We start from the raw sequence: 20,684 nt of genomic DNA on the forward strand, positions 1-20,684 counted from the left end.
TAAGTCTCTGCTAAGCCAACCACCGCTAATGTAGATCTATGAGTGACAGCGTTTAATTAAACATTCAGTAATAACATGTGGTCTTGAGAGGACGGGGCGTCGTAGGAAAACATCATTAACCTGGTTATGACACAATCTTCATGGCTGTTTTGATTAAACTTGTAAATACAATGTGATGCTCTGGTAATAAAGAGGGCCTTGCTCACTCTAATTGGATTGTTCATCTTGAAGCGTGTTGGTGTTAAAAAAAAAGGAGAAATCCATCTCTTTCTGTGTGGAACATTGACATGACATCCAACACGCTTTCTCTTTTCTTTTTCCTGTTTTTATCCACGATCATAGAGCAGCTCTTTCCCTCCCTTCTTTTCTCTCTCCCTTCCTCTCAGGGTTTGTTGCTCAGTCTTTTGCTCCGTTGATCATTTTGCAGCTCTTTCTACAGATCTTGTGTCTATTTTTCATTTATTTTCACGCTCTTTATGCCTCTCTCTGCCTTTCTATCTCCTCTTTAAGCACTCAAAAAAATACACAGTACAGTATGTGTTCCATCACTACAAAGAAATCCCTGACTGGAACACATTATTGATAGAGAAATCTGGTGAAGGGGGGAAGAAAAAAGATTTTTCTCCAGCTTCCTTGGCGCCGGTGCCCATTCAATTGTTCTGTCTGCCTGAAAGCTCTCTGCTTCCTGATTATGCTCGGCCTCGACACACTCAGGCACCTCAATCAATGCCTCATGCTATGCTGCCACTCTGTACACACCTCCTTGCCTCGCTTGGGTCACAATGCCAAGACCGGGGGAGCATAAGCTGCGTTCACCATCCTGGGGTCACCAGGGTTGGTTTTTACAGATGGATAAAACAGTGTCTAATCCACCATGTAGCCACCAGAAATATAAAGAGTTTGTGTTTGGATGGACTCTGATATCCACTGCAACTCGTAGAAATGAAATACGACTGTCATAAATGGGTCATAAACAGAGGAATTATCTGACGTGAACCCGTTCCAGGACGTTAATCGGTAAAACTCGCATCAGGGAGCGAACGTGTGAGTTATTCATAGACTCCTTGCTGTCATTACTGGCCAGATTATGCTACATTCGCCGCATGTCATAAACTGGGGGAGGAATACAACCGACTGTTATCTGGCTCGTCCCGGTCTCATTTCTGCCTATTGTCTATTGATTCGATAATCACCCTCTATGATCACAGTGGTGGTCTGATTATCATTAGGTCTAGCAGCTGAATTGTAACATTGTTATGGCCAGATAATGGCCGGTTTCCCAGGATGCACCAGAGCAAGCAGGAACACAGCATTAGCAGCGATCCAATAATAAGTCCTGTGAATCTGAACGTGATTGAAATCTTTCTTTGGAGAAACAAAATAGTGTTTGAACTAGAAAGTTTACTTTTCTGTTGTGTGTTTTTTTTCCCTGTGAGGAGAAGCAGAAATAACAGTATCAAACAGCCAACAATCGCAACCAGACTGAGTGCTGTGACTCTCACAGGAAAAACAACAGATGAAACCTTTGTTTGAAGGACGCACACTTCTCGTTTGAAAGGAACAATATTCTCAGTTTTATTACCCATCGACTTCTTTGGGTCTGATAGCAGGAGCTTACCTCGGCTACCTTTGCGTCATCATAAACTGAAGATATGTTTGATGTCGACTCGTGTGTTTGTTAGAATTGTTTGTTGGCCGGAGTGTCAACTCCTGCTGGTAGCGGCTGGCAAGTCCATTACTTTGATTGCCGTTTGACAATCTGTCTTTATGACAGGCGACCATGGAGCCTTGCCATCGATGGAAGAGAAACACATCGATCTATCACCCGGCGACCTCCGGCGGCTTTCAAATTTAGCCCTGCGCACAGATGGACATGTTGAGTGCTTCTCGACAGAATCGGGTATTGATTGTGTGGAAGTTAATGGCAGAGTCATATTTTTCTGTGTGCATCTGACTCAACCCTCCTGTCGCCCTTTCTTCCCCCCGCTATCTGTCCTTATGATTCATTAGTGGCGCCACAGAGCCTCCTGTTTTGTTTATTCTATTTATTCTGAATGAGCTGCCAGTTACAACCGGCTCCGTCTCCTTCATCTTTATCTTCCCACCTATACCTCTACTATTCCCCGTTGATCTAATCATATGCTCCGACTCCTCTTCCCTTTTCGCAAGGATTTCAAAAACAGCACCTGCTAATTACACAGTAAACACACACCCAAAAACCAGTCTGATCCCAGAGGTTATTTTTGAATTCTTTTTTATTTTGTCGTGCTTTGTATCTTTCCCCTATAAAGAAATAGTTAGCTATATATCAACAATGACACATGGACTCTAAAATAAACAGGAGTGAAAGACAGGAGAAGAGACGACTAGGCACAGGAGACGAAGAGAGAGAAAGAGAGAGAAAGACTGCGGAAAGAGAGGAAAGGTAAGAGTGAAAAAAGACAGCAATTTCTCTACAGTAGAACCAAAAACAAACCATGGGAAGTGTACATTTCTTTAACATTTACAATTATAATAATAACAACGGCAATAATAATAACATTAACAACAATCATAATTATTCAAATAATAATAATAATAATTAATAAAAAATCAATAAGACCTCTGGTTTCTCATAAAGACAAATGATTTTTTTTATTCTTTTTTTATTCATTTTCTTTAAAGATCACTGGACAGTGGTTTGTTCGGCTTTGCACCTCTATAGGCTAATATTCTGTGTTAGTATAGTTGCTTCATAATGCGTTTCAATAGTAAACTGTTTTTTTTTTTCATTTCTTAAAAGTTTCATTTAATTTATGTTGCTGTTCTTTTTTTATACAAATAAGGAATTCAGAGATATGTATACTTGTTCTGTCAACATGTTTACTGTACGTATGAATGTGTGCATGTATCTGCATATGTGTGGTAGCATTCAGGGAGAAAAAAAATACCCTTCCATTTTTTTATTTTCTCATTCATTCACTCCCCTTGCCCTTCTTATTAAGACTTTTAAACCTTTTTATCCTCTTAATGACATTCTAAAATAATTAAGCTTTTCTTTAATGCCTTAGCAAGTCATATTCCTTTCTTCTTTGTCGGGAACGCAGCCCAACACTAATCCTTTCATTATTAGGAGCCAACAAAGGAGGAGCGATAGAGGGGGGACAGACAGAGAGAAAGAGAGATATAAGGGAGAGGGGAGAGGATGGTAACAGGTGAACGGAGAGGAAGGACGAGATGGAGAGTTAATTAAAAGAAAAGAGAACCACCTTTTCCTCACTGTTGCGGCGAGGGGGGAGAAAAAAAAAAGATGGTTTCTTTTCACAAATTATCGGCAGGCCACCCAACAGGGATTGCAAAACAGGACAGTTATCTTGGTAATAAAGTCTGTATACTTCCCGGGACTCTGGGCTGAAACGCTCCAGTGTTGTTAGGGAATTATATATGAGTAGTGCTCTGCAGGAAAGATGCTTTGGCAATTTTATAAAATTTCAATTTTCTTGTGTCTAGCGCTCAGTAGCTCCTGGTCAACTCCTGCCCTCCCACCACCCCCTCCCTCCCTAACACACTGCTGCCACTGTCTCCATCAGTTAAAGATTGCGCTTTGTGAAATAGACGGTTTTCTCCAGGCGTGGAATTATAGCAGTCATCTGCCTGTAATTCCCCCCTTCCACTTTGGCGGCTGCACGGGCAGAGTGCCTGTTTTCTTTGTGCTCCCTGCTTCCCTCTCGATCAAAAATAATTATGGCATCATTTCGTTATTGTCTACATTCACCTCACCCTACCCCCCCCCCCTCCAGTGCTCTCTCGCTCTCTCCAGTTTCTCCGACTTACAGTATATGGCACAGTCGTTAATGGCTGGTGGGTCTATAGGCTCTCTTTTTCTCAATCTGTCTCCGGGTGTGAGTGTGTGTGTACATGGAGGATATGGAGTGGAATGGAGCGGGATGGATTGGCTGTGTGCAGTATCTGTATACAGTCGTTTTCAGAAGGCCGCCTGTTATGGCGCTTTGTATAGAAGTGTGTGTGTGTGTGTGTGTGTGTGTGTGTGTGTGTGTATACTGTATATAAGGTGGGACAAAGGGGAGAGGACGGGATACAAGGGATGAGGTCAGAAGAGAAGGGGATAGGGAAGGAGAAGGGCTACAGTAGGTACTCCTTCTTGCCCTGGCTGGCGTCGTTCCCATTGAGGAAAGCCTCCTGCACCTCACCATGTTCATCCAACCCACTGGCCTCATGGGTAAGATAGGAACCTGCGAGAAGAGACAGAGAGAGAGACAGAGCAGGAGGGAGATTGGAGGGGGCAGGTTAGGTGGCAAAGCGTCATGATCATTGCGGCGCCATGCAGCATAATCAAACCAATCAGCGCTAATATTACTGAGTTCCATACCTGTGACTGATTAATTCATTAGTTAACTGATTGTTAGGTCAGTACCAAGCAAGAATAGGCTCTCGTGTACGGTACGAGCCTACCGGCGGAAATTAAAGGTAGGGGATGGATGTGTGAATAGAAGAGGCAGAAGAGGAGGGGCAGGTGGAGAAGAGAATAGAAGACAGGGAAGGGAGGGAGGAGAGATTGGCAGAGAAGGGTGGAGGGAAAGGTTAGGTGCAAAAGAACAATGGCACGTTTGCGTCACTCACAAAACCCATCACACACATTTTAACACCCCTCTGGTCCGTATGATTAATGATTCAGTGCAGTACAGGTTACAGGGAGCGAGAAATGCTCAAGTCATCTTCCCGCTCGAGTGTCCCTTCACTCCGGGGGTGAGTGACACTCTAATTCTCCTTACCGCAGAGGTTGACTGGCAAGCTGACAGTCTCAGCAGGCTGAAGACAAAGCCCTAATGGCTCTGTCTCAACATGGTTTGGTTGTAATGGTTCTGTCTCTGCGCTGATTGGCGGTCAAGCCATACTGAATGTTGACTGACGGCTCGTAACCATGGTTGCTGCTTGCTACACTGTTCTCGGATCATTTCTTGGCAGCCCGGGGCGCACAGTCGAAGGCTGCCAACATGGGGGCACTTAAAAAGATAGGGAACGCGGAGAGGCTGCTTTTAATAGATGAGCCTTGATACACTAACACACAGTCATAAAACATGGGGACCACACCTACATTTCCCACCCCACCCTATCTCTTCTGCTATCCTGGCCAAGGTCGTCCATCATGGACAGTGCCCGCCTGGAGAGGAGCATCCCATCCTGTCTGCCTTGCGCTGACAATTTCACACCTCAGTTTAAAAGACTATTTTCAAAGAATCTGGGTGTAACTGGCCTGCAATGATTTTTTCACAGCTTGTAACGCCAGAAAGTGGCGAGATGAGAAAACGCGCCTGTGAAAAATGTGATAAAACGCTCTGATTGCCAAAACGTGTCCCTTGCTTGTGAAAGAAACTTTTGTTTTACTTAGTGTGTGTGCGCGCGTGAGTGTGTGTGTGTTACCTTTCTGTCGAACAGAGCACCAGATGGTGACGATGAGGACACAGATGACAGTGAAAACCAGCAGTGCCAGAACGCCACCTATCACCGCATATGGTACTGCACTGTGAGTCTCTACCACTGCACCGGGATCTGAGGAAGAACAAAAGAGACAAATAGTGTGTGTGGGTGGAGTGTGGGGGTATATAAAGGGAAATACGTAGATAAAAGGCGAGAATAGTGCAGGCAAAGAAATGGAGACAAAGAGAGAGATGGATCAAAAATGAAAGCAGGAAAGATGTTGAGGGGGAAAAAAAGATATAAAAGTGAGAGAAAAAAGCACATTAAAACGGCAGCGTGGGAGAGGGTACGGGGAGCGAGACGGCAGAAGAGAGAAGTCAATATCTTCCACCCAACTTGCATTATCACCTTTCATCACCCCCACTGCACAGAACGGCAGACAATCAGAATGGGTGAGGAAAAAGGTGGAGAAATGAGGAGAGTGAATAAAAAAATAAGTATGTCAGCCTCTAAAAACCCACTCCAGCCAAGCACCTGTCAAGACCACAATGCATTTTGAATGAGGGAAACTTTGAGTGTGTTTACACCCGGAGTGGTGCAGCCCTGGGAAATGAAATCAAACACTTCACCGCAAGATGAGTGAAGAGAGATGAAAAGATAAAAAAATAAAAAGGTGAGCTAAATTCTGTGACATTTTGTAGTATAAAATTGCAGCAGTGAGGAATTATTCATGTCAACCTCACCTTTCACCAACTTTACACTGCTTTAAAGTAAAGGACAAATACTAAAAGAAAAACAGACAAATAATGAAAGGAAGCGTCAGTTAGTGTTGAAAGGATTGATCGATCAGGTAATCACTCAGCTACCAGAAACACTTAAACTGACAATTTTCATTTCAACACATTATATTCATTCAAGCTTCTGAAATGTGAGGGTTTACTGAAAGTTGTAATCATCAAATTTTAGTAGTCTATTTATGCATATTATTGAGTATCTGTACTCTACTTGAGTATTATTACTTGGAAACATATTAATTTGCCTCCACTGCATAAGAATGACAAATATTGTACTTTTGACCTCACTACATTTCTATGAAGGCTCTTGTTACTCGTTACATTTGCTTTGAATTAGATGATTTTCCTTCTTTTCTAAAATACAAGAGTCCATAAACAGTGATCATGCAGTTTTGCATGTGGTTTGTTTGTCCAAGTGGTGTTCCCGTATCTCTACCATGCACTACTCAGACTGGGCAGCTCATCGGTACAGACAGGTAGAGAGGAGAGGTCATCGGCAGGTGGTTGTATTTTGTTATGCGGTGTTACTATGGCTACAGCAGCAGATAGAGAGGAGGATTCCCCGCCAGATCACCCATGGCCATACCTCAAGTCCACGTTTGAAGTTTTTAGGATGAAGAATTATTTGTGTTGTTTTAAATGTTTGCTTTGTTTAACACAGAAGCGTATTGCATTCACTTGACAAATAAAAAAAGCCCTGTTTTTTGGTGTAATTTTTTCTGTTTTCTGTTCTGTCCCTGTTTTTCGTGGTAATTTTTTTCTGTTTTTCGGGGTGTTTTTTTCTGTTTTTCGTGGTATTTTTTTTTCCTGAAGGAGGAGAGGCTCCCACCTGACACCTGCAAGTGACCGGTGCCTGGGTAAAGTCGACAAACTAATGATAACACCATCTATATGATTTAAAGACAAGAGTATCTCCTAGTGTCTCAAACCCAAAACAAAGTAAAACTGGATTAAACTAAACAAGCGGGTCATGTCTGCTTCCATTATATCGAGCTCTCAAGAAAGCAATAAAAGTGTCTGTTGTTCTATTGCTCTCTTAACTCAAAAATGCTCAGAAAAAACAGAAAAAAATTACCCTGAAAAAAAAAACCAAAACAAAAACCACGAAAAACAGAAAAAAAATATACTGAAAACTGAAAAAAATACTCAATAAAAAAAGGATTTTTTTTTTTTTATTTGTCAAGTGAATTCAATACGCTTCTGTAGTTAAACACGTGCAAACTTGATCACGGCCTACAATGATCTGCATTCAACCTGAGAAGGCATGTCGAGGTAAGTCAGTGGGTTGTTTTAGAATCATTAGGTTCGGTAAATGCACTGTGACAATATACAACAATGCATTAGGCAGTGTCGCTTTACAGAAAAAGGGTTCCTAGATGGAACCCAGGGTGCAGGGCGTAAACCCTGGGGTGGGGGAGCCCTTCTGCGCGTTTTCTCCTCGTGTCAGCGTGGGTATTCCCAGGGTATTCTGGCTTCCTCTCACAGGCCAAAGAGGTTTGCTTAAGTGGTGACCCTGTAGGTGTGAATGTGAGCGTGAATGGTTGTCTGTCGCTGTGATAGTCTGGCGACCTCTCGCCTCTCACCCAATGTCAGCTGGGATAGGCTCCAGCCCCCTCGCAACCCCAAACAGGATAAGCGGTTACAGAAAATGAATGAGCTTTTATTTATATTGGAGTAATATTTGACCAGGAGTATCTATACTTTGACTCAAGTAATAGAGTTGTGTACTTTGTCCACCACTGTGTTTTAGTTGCCTTTATGAGCCATCTGTATCTGCAAAGGGAGCTGATCCTCATCCATGAAGCCCCCCATGTTGCGCTGCCATGTTTCTACAGTAGCCCAGAACAGACAAACCAAACACTGGCTCTAGATAGGGCCATTTGCATTTTTGTGTCGACCACTGTAATGATAAGCCGAACAGTGTTGGAAAAACACAGATTTTTTCACCAAACTGCTTTATTCAAGGTTTTCATGAGTTTAAATTACTGGGTCAGTTAGTTTTGTAGAGGAAGAGACCTCTATGGATAATTCGGCTCCTGATAAAAACCTCCTGAACGTTTGGATCTTAAGTTATCAGAGAAAAAAGGTGAGCACCGATTAGCAGGTGGTGGGCTAGCGGCCTGTCTGCAACGAGCTGAACAACATTTGGGAGAAACACTGATTAATAATGTAAAGCTGTTTCAGTCAGTGTTCTTACTGGTTTTAATCACCTGATCTGTTTGTTTTGGAGAGAAGGAGACCTTTGTGGATAATTTGGCTTCTGGTAAAAACCTCCTGAAAAACAAACACTAAAGGAATACTAACCAGGAGCTCATGCTTGGCACACGGGAGAAGTTTTAGCTGGTTGCAATCTGCAGTTCTCTCTGATATAAGCTACTTTATACCAACAGTTTGTGGAGTAAACAATTAATCATTACTTAGTGGAAGAAATGATCAGCAGATTCAGTTAGTTGCAGCCCTTTATACGCAGTTCATAAAGCAATCTTAAGACCAAGCATGCATCTAGGCACATTTTCACCAGTAAATACTCTCAGGCAACATAGATTGATAGAGTGCAGGGGTGCAGAGACAGAAAAATAAATGGTTGGTGAAGGATGAATTCAGGTAATCTGTGCTACAAAAAACAGCTCTTTGAGTCTGGATTTACAGTGTCTGAGTTGCTGACAATAACAAAGATTTTTTTTTTATAGGACTGAGGGGGTGTAGTGTAAGAGCTGGTAAGGCCAATAGGAGGCAAGGACACAAAGTTATTGATGCAACTCTTGAACCTTGACAGAGTGGAATTAAAACATGAATCATTAATACAGTGCTAACACAGAGAGATCAGGAGAGAAATAGAGAGTGAAGGAGGAGGAAGAGCACTGACTGACAACTCAAGAAAAGAGTTCTTGTGTATGTCTTTGAGAAGTGTATCATTGAACCCTGCGTGCATCACAATCCTGCTTATGTTCATGATCAAATATCAGCGTGTGTGTTTGTGTGTGTGTGTGTGTGTGTGTGTGTGTGAGATAAAGTGAGAATCGGTGCATTTGCAGGCACACAGGACATGCGCGATTCAACTGCGATAGGATCGAATAGCAATATTTCACAGGGGATGAAAAAGCAAGAAGTCAAGCGCTACACCTTTCCCTCGCGCCACCCTAATCCACCGCAGCCCAAAGCGCCACAGGAAATGAATGACAGTATTGAAAAGTGTGCCGTTCCTCTGAGGTGCCCCTGAGTTGATACATCAACATCGACTAAACGTTCACCAAGCTGCTCAAGCCGTCGCTTTTCCTGTGACTCTTTATGACATCTCCACACATGCCCAGCGGGTGAACAACCTCTACCTGCCACAGACGGTGGCGGCGGCAAAAGAAGAACAAGAGGGTATGCTCCCGCTCCCGCTGCTTTATCTCTCCTTTCAAGTTACAGAGAGGAGACAGAGCAGCCGAAGGTATGGAAAGAAAGGAGAAGACGGTAGGCGTGTGTTTGTGTGAGCGTATGTATGAGATAAATAGATTCTGTAGATAAAAACAGAGGGAAACTAGTGTAAGCGTGTGTTGTTTTACACACACACAAACACGCAGACACACACACAAGGTTGCAGAGCAGTGCCAAGCAGCCTTTTTTTCTCCTGCTGTGTAACATCACCATCAGGGAGAACATGGTTAGACACACCTTGATCCCTGATCTTTCTTTCTTTCTTTCTCTCACCCCACCTTTGTGTGCCATTGTAAATGTGTGTGTGTTTGTGGAAGTATGTGTGTATGTATGCAGATAAATAAGTTTGTGTAGCATCTCCTTGGCCCTCCAGAGGCCAGTGTCAGTCCTTGGTAGTTCCTTAAACTCTTAATGCAGATTCATTAACAGTACCCACCAAGCACCAAGAGACCCGCCCCGGACCACACACACACATATGCACACGCACACACACACATACACAAATGCTGACTGGGTAATGTGTGTGTGGGGAGCATCAAACAGCCAGTGATAAGAAAGAGGGAGAGAGTGGGTGGTTGCGCACGGTGCACACCCAAGCGTCTGCAGGCACGTACGCTCATGGAGATGCAGGGCAAAGGAAGGTTGCAGTAGAATAAGTGTGTGTGTGTGTGTGTGTGTGTGTGGGCCACCTGAGAGTCATCAAATGAGTAGGGGAGTGAAAGACACCAAAGGAGAGCAGGGAAGGACGGAGAGGGAGATGTAGGGTAGCAGAGGCAGAATAAAACAGTGTGTGTGTGTTACCTTTTGAGTCCGGAGCGAAGCTGGGTGTTAGGAGGGTTGGGGTGGTGGGATGGGAGGTGATTGGTTGGGTGGTGGTGGGAGTAGTGGGAGGGACCGTGGTAGTGACTGACACATTATCTACAGACAGACAGGGAATGGGATAACACACACACATACACAAATGCTATTATCTACAACATGCAGTGACATTTCAACAAAAGCGGTGCAGGGTTTTATAGCAAAGTTACTACAGCCTATAAAACATGAGACATGCTTTATTATTGCTGGATAGTAATCGAGTTTCTAGGCTGCCCCGCTTCTGCATCCTGCTCACTAATCATTGGATGGTAGTCTCAAAGACAGCTCATCTGCTCCAATGAGTTTTGAGAAGGTGGAGAAGCTGTAAAATACAGGAAGACAGTAGCGCCCCCAGAGGCTTGTTGGGAAGGAGGCTAAATTACGTTAGGAGTAAGTTAGGAGCAACTGGCATGGCCACTGTCAAAGGGGTGTCTTGAACTCTCACTTTAAAATGTCTACATGAAAATGGGTTCTATGGGTACCCACTATACTTGAGCGAATGTTTTGCTCCTTACCATAGACTTAATATAAAGACAGACAACATGACAACTCCCCAAAAGTGAAGCCAAAGCATTTAAATCACCCCCTGGTGGCTGGTTGCAGTATAGGTCATTAACCCCACCCCCTAAATTATACTAGATGGGACATGAGCCAAACTACTGCCCAGTTCAGACCAAAGACTCAAGACAAATGAGCTGAAACATGCAACTACTTGCAATGCACCGTTCTGCAACGTTCTAAAAACCTGCCGGTTCACACCAATGCAACTAGATGAGATGGTGTATCATCTGTATGCAACAACTCTCTGTACTTCCGTTCTGATTTACAGCTTTTCAGGCTTACTTTGTGACTAAATATAATTTTTAGCTCCTTAAAATATGAATGAGGATAGTGATAGTGAGATACTTGATGAATGGTGAAAAACGAAACAAGCATCAGATGGACTGTATTCATAATAAATACGCCACATTAATATAAGTAAGCAGCTCCAACTGGTTAGTCAATGAGAATGTGTGTGAGGGCATAACCACATACAACGAGCAGCAGTAGCGACCAAGGGCTCAGCAGGGACAGAGCACCTGCAGCAGCAAGCAAACACACCGTCTGCGGCCATTTCGACTTCACCAGTGGACTCCACTAGAAGCCGATTGGCTGTTGAAACATGTGACAAGCTTTACGTTCCGCAGGCGATTGGACCAGCTGAGTTGCAGGTGACACCATCAGCCGGCTTGAGTCGAACTCAGACGGCCAGTTCACATTGCCACAACCTTTCTCTGCAACATTCTAAGTACATGTCAAATAATTTTGCCCAAAGATGGTTTCTGTCATTTTAGGTAGTCCTGATCACGCTGTCATATGTTCAAGAGTTCGTTTTTCTGAAAACACTATTGATGGTGCTGCTTGTGATTGGTCGGACAGGTGTTTGGGTGGGATCTCGACACCGCAGAGATCGCTACTGCGCAAACTCAGGCTCCAAATGATGTCACCAGCACAAAACGGCAGTGACGCATTGTCCATCTCTGTTCCTTACAATGAATGTACTCCTTCGAATTAAAGCTGAATATTTGTCTCAAGAAAAAGAACAACCAGCCTATCTGAATAAAAATGAATTGCCTAACGTGTAGATATTCAACACGTTGTTAAAGAACTCAAAATGTTAACTGTACCAGCAATTTTCAGTTGCCCCATGTAGCCACCCCTAGGAAAAATTGCCCGGGGGGCGCCACTGCTGGAGGAAAGACTTATTCCAAACATGCTGATTAGCAATTGAGGTGGATGCCATTTCGATACCAAAGACAAATGTTACTAATTATTTTCCCAAACTGAGCGTGTGTGCAAAATGGAATCGACCTCGACCCCTGACAGGCGATAAGGACAAGGACAAATGATGTTCTGCGGCGGCCCTCTATGCCAGCTCAGGGGGGGTTAAAGGAGACGTTTACAATAAGGAAGACATACTTTAAAGCGGGGGCTGAAGAGAATCATACCTGGCAGACTGACATTCATCTATGAGGCAATTGGACTATACAAGAACACATTCTCTATCACTGACACATTTTCTATGGTACAATGGCAGGAGAGACAGAGACATTGTCTGTGACAGATGCATTCCCAATGGAGCAGTGCCATGCAGGGACCGTCTCATTCAATGCAGAACAATAGCTTGGATCTTGACACATTCTCCGAATCAATGGCTGAGACACAATGGTAGGTAGAGGTAGAAAGAGACAAGTTCATATTGCCGTTAAAGACAAAAATAATGGCTGACAAGAACTAAAAGGGAGATGGAAGAGCGGGTGTGAGAGTGTGTGTGTGTGTGTGTGCGTGTGCATCAGCACTTTAAGAGTGAATAACATGCCAATTCATCAAACAATCTCTATAAAACCGCAACGGGCGAGGTAGTCTATGCACTCCTAGTCTCAGGACACACACACACACACACACACAGCTTGTTTTTAAAAATACATGCAGGCTTCCGCACTCCAATACCCAGACCACATGTTCATGAACATTAACACACAAACGCATAATTGGCCATGCACACACACACACTTACAACACTCACACAAAGGCATAGTGATACAGTATACACACACACAGAGGCACACGCGCGCACACACACACACTGCCCTTTCTGCTCAGGAGTAATTTATTGGTAAGTATTCCTCTGTCTCTCCTCTCCCTTTCTCCCACTGGCCCTGAGATCATCAATCTCTTTTTGCACTCTTCTTATGTCAGCACTATACCTCCCCCTCTCCTGATTCTTTTTTCTCTCCACAAGCCCAGCCTTGGTCCTCTTCTCCCTGTAAAGAAATGTTACATGATGCGTAGTGTATTTTGTGGGAAAGACAAAGAATTGAGCAGAGTTTTCTGTAAGGTGAAGAAAAGGAAGGGAGACAGGGCCAGATTGAGGGAAGAAGAGATTACCAGACAATTACATAAGTATGTGTGTCTGTTGCTCCTGTATGAATGCACATATGTTGCATGTGTGTGTGTGGATCCACGTATGTGTGCACGTGGTTGTCACTTGAGCCTGAGGATTAATGGCCGGGGTTGCTGCACTAATTAACTGGACGCTGATTAATTTCTCTTGACTATCACGAATAACCTAAAAATAGTTCTTTCTCACTTTTTTTCCAACTTGTTCTTATCTTCCCACCGTCATCCCTCACTTCCTTTTCTTGTTCCTCTTCAACCAAACTTTCTTCCCCTCATTTACACGCCCCCCCTTCCCTCCCTCACGTCCCTTCATTCGGCTGCCTCTCTGGTTTCACTCCTCTGTGACTATGTTCCCTCACTGCCTCTCTCTTCAACTTAATTAAGGAGAATGCCATACAGCTGTCGTTCTCTTGGCCGATAGCGTCCCTTTTTTTCCTCTACATCATATTGTTATTCATTAACACTATATGGCTGCCAATCAGGCACACAGCCCATGTTATTTCCAGGGATGGATGTGGCGGCACTTGCGATAATGACGTTTCTCCTCGTATCTCATTCTCACAGAAGTGCGCCTGAGGATACTGCGGCGCCATTTTGGATGAGCCCTGTTATTCTTTCATGTTCAGTGTTCCTGATTATAAGGGGCCTTGCCCAGAGCAGTGGTAGCTCCGGCTGTCAATCAGTGCACAGAATGCTGGACATTAGTCAGAGGTCCACTTGCTGAGGCCATTAAGGCCAGCACTTATTGGCTGAGGACTCATTCAAAATTCACCCAGACGCCAATAAAGGTGCGTCGTCATGTGTGGAGGAAAACTACAAAATTGACTCGGCATTATCTCCGTCTGGCTTCCTCTGCCAGTCGCCCCCAACCTTTTTCCATTTTCACTCACATTCGATGTTTTTTGAAAGTCTCACTTCATTAAATGGAGGACTATGTTTTTCATTCCAATTATCCTGACGGCTCATTACAACAGGAGAGGAGACACAGACTAATCCCTGGTCACCTAGCATCCTCCTCCATCTCACTATTCACCCATCCTTTCATCTCTCTATCACTCCCCGATGCTTTCTATACATCTTTCTATAAAACCATTAACATCTCCATTTTCCCCTGTGCTCACTTCTGGCTCTGCTTTGCTCAAATATACACACACACTTGCATACACAAGCGTATACGTGTGTTACATGTATGCAAAGTGACATTTCTTATCTCCTCATCTGTACCTCTCTCTCTCTCTTTTCGTTTTCTCTCCATCTCTCACATTCTCTCATGCAATTCAATTCTAATGGGTTTTATTGGCTTGGCGATTCATCTGAGTGCAGCAGCTCAGTTCAATTACATAAGGGAGCCCTCCGGGCTTTCACCAGACAATCAGCAACGCTCTCCTCCCAGTCACATGCACACACATTCACGTGCACCTTTGCGTACACACACACGCATAAAAAAATCCAATTTCTCCTTAACAATGGTGGCAGAGAGATGAAACAACTGAAAGAGGCCACATCCTTTTCTCATTCTGCAGATACTTGCGTGTGTGTGTGTGTGTGTGTGTGTGTGTGTGCTCTCTGTGATTCATTCAAAACAATTTCTCAAATTTATATCATTAGCGACTTTCTGAAAGTTGCAGAAAGTTAATTTCAGTTGTGCGTACACATCCGTGCACTCTTCCTCCAAATCATAAACATGTCAAAGTGCATGCACACACACACTCACACACACACTCATACTCACACACAGAGTTACATGCACACACAAGCGTGACCAGTCAAATAAAGCTCAGCTTCAATGCATCACGTCTTTGCCACGGCCCGGGCTCCCTGGAGAGCTTCCCACCTCTCGCTCTCTGTTCTCCTTCGCCAGCATTAAGCTCCGTCTCCGCTCATAAAGTGACAGCGCCTAAAGCACCTGTGACAAATTGGCAGCCACTTTTGCCTGAGTTTGTACTCTGTGTACAGGCCCTGATGGCAGATAACTTTAGCAGAGGGGAGGTTGACAAGGAATGAGAAGAGGAGAGACGAGACAGAGCACTGGTAGTTTTTCTGCACCTGCAATAAAATGGTTTCTTTTCTGCTGACTCATCCTTTATAACACACATCCTCTGGCGCTCAGTTGTCGCCACCCCTCCTCCCCTTCCTCCTCCAGTTCCCCCAGTGCACCATGGGATCCCCTCTGGGACGGCTTGGAGCCAACGAAACTGACACTCGGTTTATCTGACAGGCTGTGGTACTGAATGTTAACCTGAGTTCGACCTCCATCGTCCTTCTTCTCTACCTTCTCATCCCTCGATCACCTCCCCCTATCCTCTCTCCCTCCATCTATCTCTCCCCTCACCCACTCGGTTACACTCACTTCTCTGTGTGCCACATTCCCGCAAACCTGGGCCGTCTCTGAGTAAAGACACTGAACTGTGGCTGAACCGAGAACGGAGGGCAAACTGGTGGCAAGTGAGAAACAGTTGAAAGGGTGTGGGAGGAGTGGAGAGAGGAAGAGGAAGTGGACAGGAGGTGTAAAAGAGGCGAGAACAGCGGGCAGAGTAAAAGAGAGGACGGATGTCGAGGAAAGTCGGGGGAGAGAAAAGGAGAGGAGAGAATAACAGAAGAGGACAAAGAGAGACAGGTTGGAGGAGAAAGTAAGAGAAGAGACTATTTTTTTCTGACACCAAATTCTTCAAGAACAAGTGAAAAGCTTAGTTACAAAACAAGACAGTCACTGTTTGACACCTACAATAACAACGTGGGTGCTGGAACGAAAAAACAAAGCACTCTGAGTTAAAGTTATGAGTCATCTCAACATATTGAGTGGAATCATATTCATTTTCCATATTGACTGATGAACTTTGTATTTAATCATCAGATAGTAGCACTTCACTAACACCCTATTAAGCCACCTTTGGAGGTTATTTGCAGTGATGTATACCGCACACACACTTTTACATTTAAGCAACACTTACAAAGACACACATATCACTGCAACAGTATAGCCTGAATGCAAAAGGGCTCGTTTGACATTTCATGCGAAAGAATTAACACCACATTAGCCAGATTATTAGCTGTGGCGTGCAGGAAAATCAAGAGTGACATTCAGTCGTCGACAGATTAATATGATGGCTGAATCAACAACTCTGAGCTCTTTGAGATAAGGTTCGAAACAATCTGCCCAGTGGGCGAGTACATATTTTTTTTGAAGAACAGCAAACCACCACTGATATGCGGCTACAGCAGGAGGATTTAAGAAGCTGATTGCTGGATATCCGTGGTGCAGAGCAGAGGAGTTGGAGCCTGGCTTATGTTGGTTGTGTGGATTCTTGGTCTTTTATGGATTCTGGTCGAAGCAAGATTCCTTACTTTAAATGTAGTCCATTTTTTCATAATAAGAGAGGATAAGAGGGGGGGGGAAAAAGCGAGATAAATCAAATTAATGACCAGCGCCGAGCAACGGCATGAAATAAAAAAGATAAATGACGAAACGTAGGAAGGAAGAAATGGCACAGAGATGAACAAATGAAGAAGACAGCTAAAAATGGTGAGGGAGGAAGCTGAGGAGGAGGGAGAAGACAGAACATACAGAGGTGGCAACGCACATCAAAGCTCAACATGTCTAACCTTCTAGGATAGCGAGGGAGAAGGAGAGAGACAGAGGGAAAGAGAGACAAAGGGAGAGGGAGGGAAGTAGGTGGGGATGTCACCTTTTATCTTGCTACCGTTGCCACCCTTGATGCCTGTGGAAAGCTGCCATTATGCGTGCCGTTTGATGCTAGACATGCTTGTACAAGAGTGTGCGATTGTTGTGCGCGTGTGTGAGGGAGAAAGAGAGTGTTAGTGGGATGGATGGATGAGGGGGCGCTCGCCAAAAGCAGCCGAAAAATGTTACATAAGATATCATCTCTCCATCGCCTCCCTCTGTCCCTCTGCTTGTGATCATCAATTCAGGTGCTGGGGTGCAGTGACAGGAGCAGCCAGCAGGGGGAGATAAACAAAATGGCACACCTGCTGAGTGACAGGACTGTGCATGTAATTAGGACAAACCACAAGCTGGTTGGATGTGAAACAGTAGAAGCCTCTAATGATGAGCTAGCTGTGCGATTTAGCTTTGCTGCTGTCCCATTAAAATCTCACAATCCCAAATTTGTCCCTTTTTGACTGCAGGTTTACTCTGTTGTTTCATGAGTGGATTACATTAACATGCATCAAAACCCTTGTTTTCAAAATGCGCTTCAAACTCAGAGGGAAAGTTGGCCAATTTGTCACATTTTCTGAGAAATAACTTTATCGTGAAACAAGATTTTCATGTGATGTTGCAAGCTCCGCCGTCATCCGGCTTTGAGCCACGGTGTGCAGTCTATCTGGGTCAACCTTCATTAAGTATTTAGCAACCACCAGTGAATCGAGGTGCAACATCTTGGAAAACTTGTAAAAAAACAAAACAAAAAAAATCTGACAACAAAAGCCTCTTACCCACAACCCCCTCCCTCCCCTCTGATGCCTTTGCTCAAACAACAAGCAAAGTTGATTCGCCTGAATTTTAAATGCAACAGATGTTCTGCTGTTGTATTTTGCCAAATGTCACCATGTAAAATGCAGAGTTCCAACAGATTCAGCATTACATTAATACTCTGCACTTCTGTTGTCTTTGTCTCCTACGTGTCAGCTGGCGTTGTGGAATTCATTTAGTTGTCAAAACATCTCATATCTTTACTTATTGCACTTGACGATTAAAGTTACTCTGAATTCCTGGAAGAGAGGATTGGGTCACAGGGGACAAGACAAATTGGTTCTTTACAAGAGATAGCCTGAATAATGATGCTGGTGACTAGTATCTGAGCACGGTAGCCTACGTCTTCCTGTGGAATCAATACCTCTGTTGAATCAATTGCACAGGAGGGTTAGCAAAGGTTTCCTGCTGTGTACTGAATCAGAAAAACAAATAAAGCTGAGAGACAGATGAGACAAGCATCAGGATTTAATGGGTCTGTTGCCCAGTGCCAGAATAGCCAGCCTCCAAAGACACTGGGAAGATAAAAGGATCGATAAAATTTAAAAGATTTCTCAAAAAAAAAAAAAAAAATCATCCAAACACAGGAAGAAGAAATGTGACAAACAAAAGATCCATTGAACATGAAATTATTCTGAACAGTTAACAATTACCTGGGATAATAAGACTGGAAATGAAAACAATGGAGAAAAAGAATCAATGGAAGAAACTTTTCAAGCACTTGTGAAGAAAACTTGCAACATATAATTAGTTGTCCACTGTAGTTACTCACCATACACCAATAGGGTGTAATGATCGGCAGCACGTCCGTAGTTGTTCTGGGCCTGGCACAAGTACGTCCCGTTGTGTGATTGGCTGAGACGGGAAATCTGAAAGGTGGGGCCGGAAATCTCTGCCCTTTCAGGTAAAGTGTCGTTAATCTTGGACCACTGAATGTTCCTGGGCCTGGAGGGAAAGGACAAAGACAAAGGTTTAAAGGAGCTATATGTAAGAAATCTAAAGCAAATAGTCGTAAAATCCTCCTAATATGTCACAGAGACTAAGGAATAATGTTCATATAACATACTGATCTCACCGACAACAATAGTACAGCCAGAATATTCGCATTTAAAACATTTTTTTGTGGTCTGCAAATCATGTTCATGTTTTGAATTTGTGTTTTGGCCTGTTGCGCCACCCACCACTGTCTACCAGTCACGCAGTCAGTAGAGTCTCAGCATCAGTTACAGTTACGACTGAGCTACAATGGCTGATGGTGCGACTAAACCCAAACAACCTCATTATGATTCCCAAAAACGCCAAGACAAAACTCGAGGCAAAGCGAGGGTCTATATAGGAGATGCTTTTGAACGGTGGAGACGGTTGAAAGCGGAGAAGAATTTGAAATCGGATGTCGAAGTGGCTACTCTTCTCCTCGACAGGTAAGCTTTAGCCAAAGTTGGCTAACTAGCATTATAGCTAGACAGGGATGGACATTTCGAATACTTTCAACTGTTATTCATTTTTGATCATACATTGTAGCCCATGTGCAGGTGGGTCATTTGACCCGAATGATTTTTTTGAGAAACAAATGTTAGGAGCACGGCAAGCAGCGTTAGCAGTGTCCCGGTACATAGCATTAGCAGCCGGCTCCTCCTCAGCTGTATCCCGTCAGCAGCGTTAGCAGCAGAGAAGCCAGACTTGCTCGAACGGTCCACTGGAAAACCGAAGATCAACGACGATGCGACACGGCCCTGCCACGGCAGCTGCCCGTGGGCAAACAAATCAGTCTCCAGCGTGCTACTGTCCAGCAACCTCGAATCTGTAGGGGAGGGGGAGCGGACACGACTCATGGCAGTATTTTGAATTTGAGTGCAGTAACCGTTTTGGCCACATTCTTACATATGGTGGCTTTAATTGTTGATAACGCAAATATGTCAATGAATATTCTTGGTTTTTCTTTATAACTGATTTAATGTTAAAGTCATGCACTGTGAAGATTTTCTGCATTCCTGTTATATATGACAGTAAAATGAATATCATTTGTTTGTGCTATTGCTTTGACAAAGCAAGTAATTTCAGTAAGGTCATCTTATTTGACATTTCATAGCATTTATAGAAAAGATTTACTGATAAATAAAATAACTCGTAGCTGCAGCCATGAAATTTTAAACTGCATCTTCAAAAACGTGACCCTGAGTCAATGTTACATAAGCTCATGGATGCATTCACACTCATATATGCAATAACCTAATAATGTTGAACCTCTAAACCTTTATATTTAGCTATAGTGTATATTAAACACATAATTACTTCTACTAGTTTTTCTAACCTCTACAACCACAGGTGTTATTTAGTTATGTGTTATTGTAATGGCTTTATTTTCAGTAACAAGAACTGCTTTTTGAATTTCAGTTAAAGGTGAAATGGTGGCGCAGTGGTTAGCACTGCCGCCTCACAGCACACTCACAAACCTGAAAGTTTGTTCTCCCCTTGTCAGCGTGGGTTTTCAGCGTGTGTGTGTGCAGTCAGAGCTTGCAGGTTAGGTTAATCATAGACTCTAAACTGTCCGTAGGTGTGAACATGAGCATCAATGGTTATTTGTCGTTACGTGTCAGCCCTGCATAGTCTGATGACCTGTCGAGGCTGTACCCCGCCTCTCGCCCAATGCCAGCTGGGATAGGCTCCAGCACCCCCACGACCCTGAATATGATAAGTGGTCATAGTGGATAATGGATGAGTATTACAGTTAAAGGTCCCACTACTTTGACAGTGTGAGG

At 43.7% G+C, this 20,684-nt stretch overlaps 1 protein-coding gene across 4 annotated transcripts in view; it reads right to left on the reverse strand.

The window, feature by feature from the left end:
- Positions 1-2,682: 2,682 nt before the first annotated feature.
- The window catches only part of cadm4 (cell adhesion molecule 4), a 214,005-nt gene continuing 196,003 nt past the window's right edge, over positions 2,683-20,684 (reverse strand). For 2 of the 4 annotated variants that reach the window (XM_049583247.1, XM_049583245.1), the window contains exons 6-9: positions 18,698-18,870; positions 10,437-10,553; positions 5,422-5,550; positions 2,683-4,232 (exon numbers count right to left, since the gene is read on the reverse strand). In XM_049583247.1, coding sequence (XP_049439204.1) covers positions 4,123-4,232; positions 5,422-5,550; positions 10,437-10,553; positions 18,698-18,870 — 529 coding nt within the window. In that variant the 3' untranslated portion in view covers positions 2,683-4,122. Of the gene's footprint in view, positions 4,233-4,369; positions 4,449-5,421; positions 5,551-10,436; positions 10,554-18,697; positions 18,871-20,684 lie in introns of all 4 variants that reach the window. The other 2 variants (XM_049583248.1, XM_049583249.1) reach the window with 2 other exon arrangements.

This window comes from Epinephelus fuscoguttatus, linkage group LG8 (assembly GCF_011397635.1).
Source record: "Epinephelus fuscoguttatus linkage group LG8, E.fuscoguttatus.final_Chr_v1".
NCBI lineage: Eukaryota > Metazoa > Chordata > Actinopteri > Perciformes > Serranidae > Epinephelus > Epinephelus fuscoguttatus.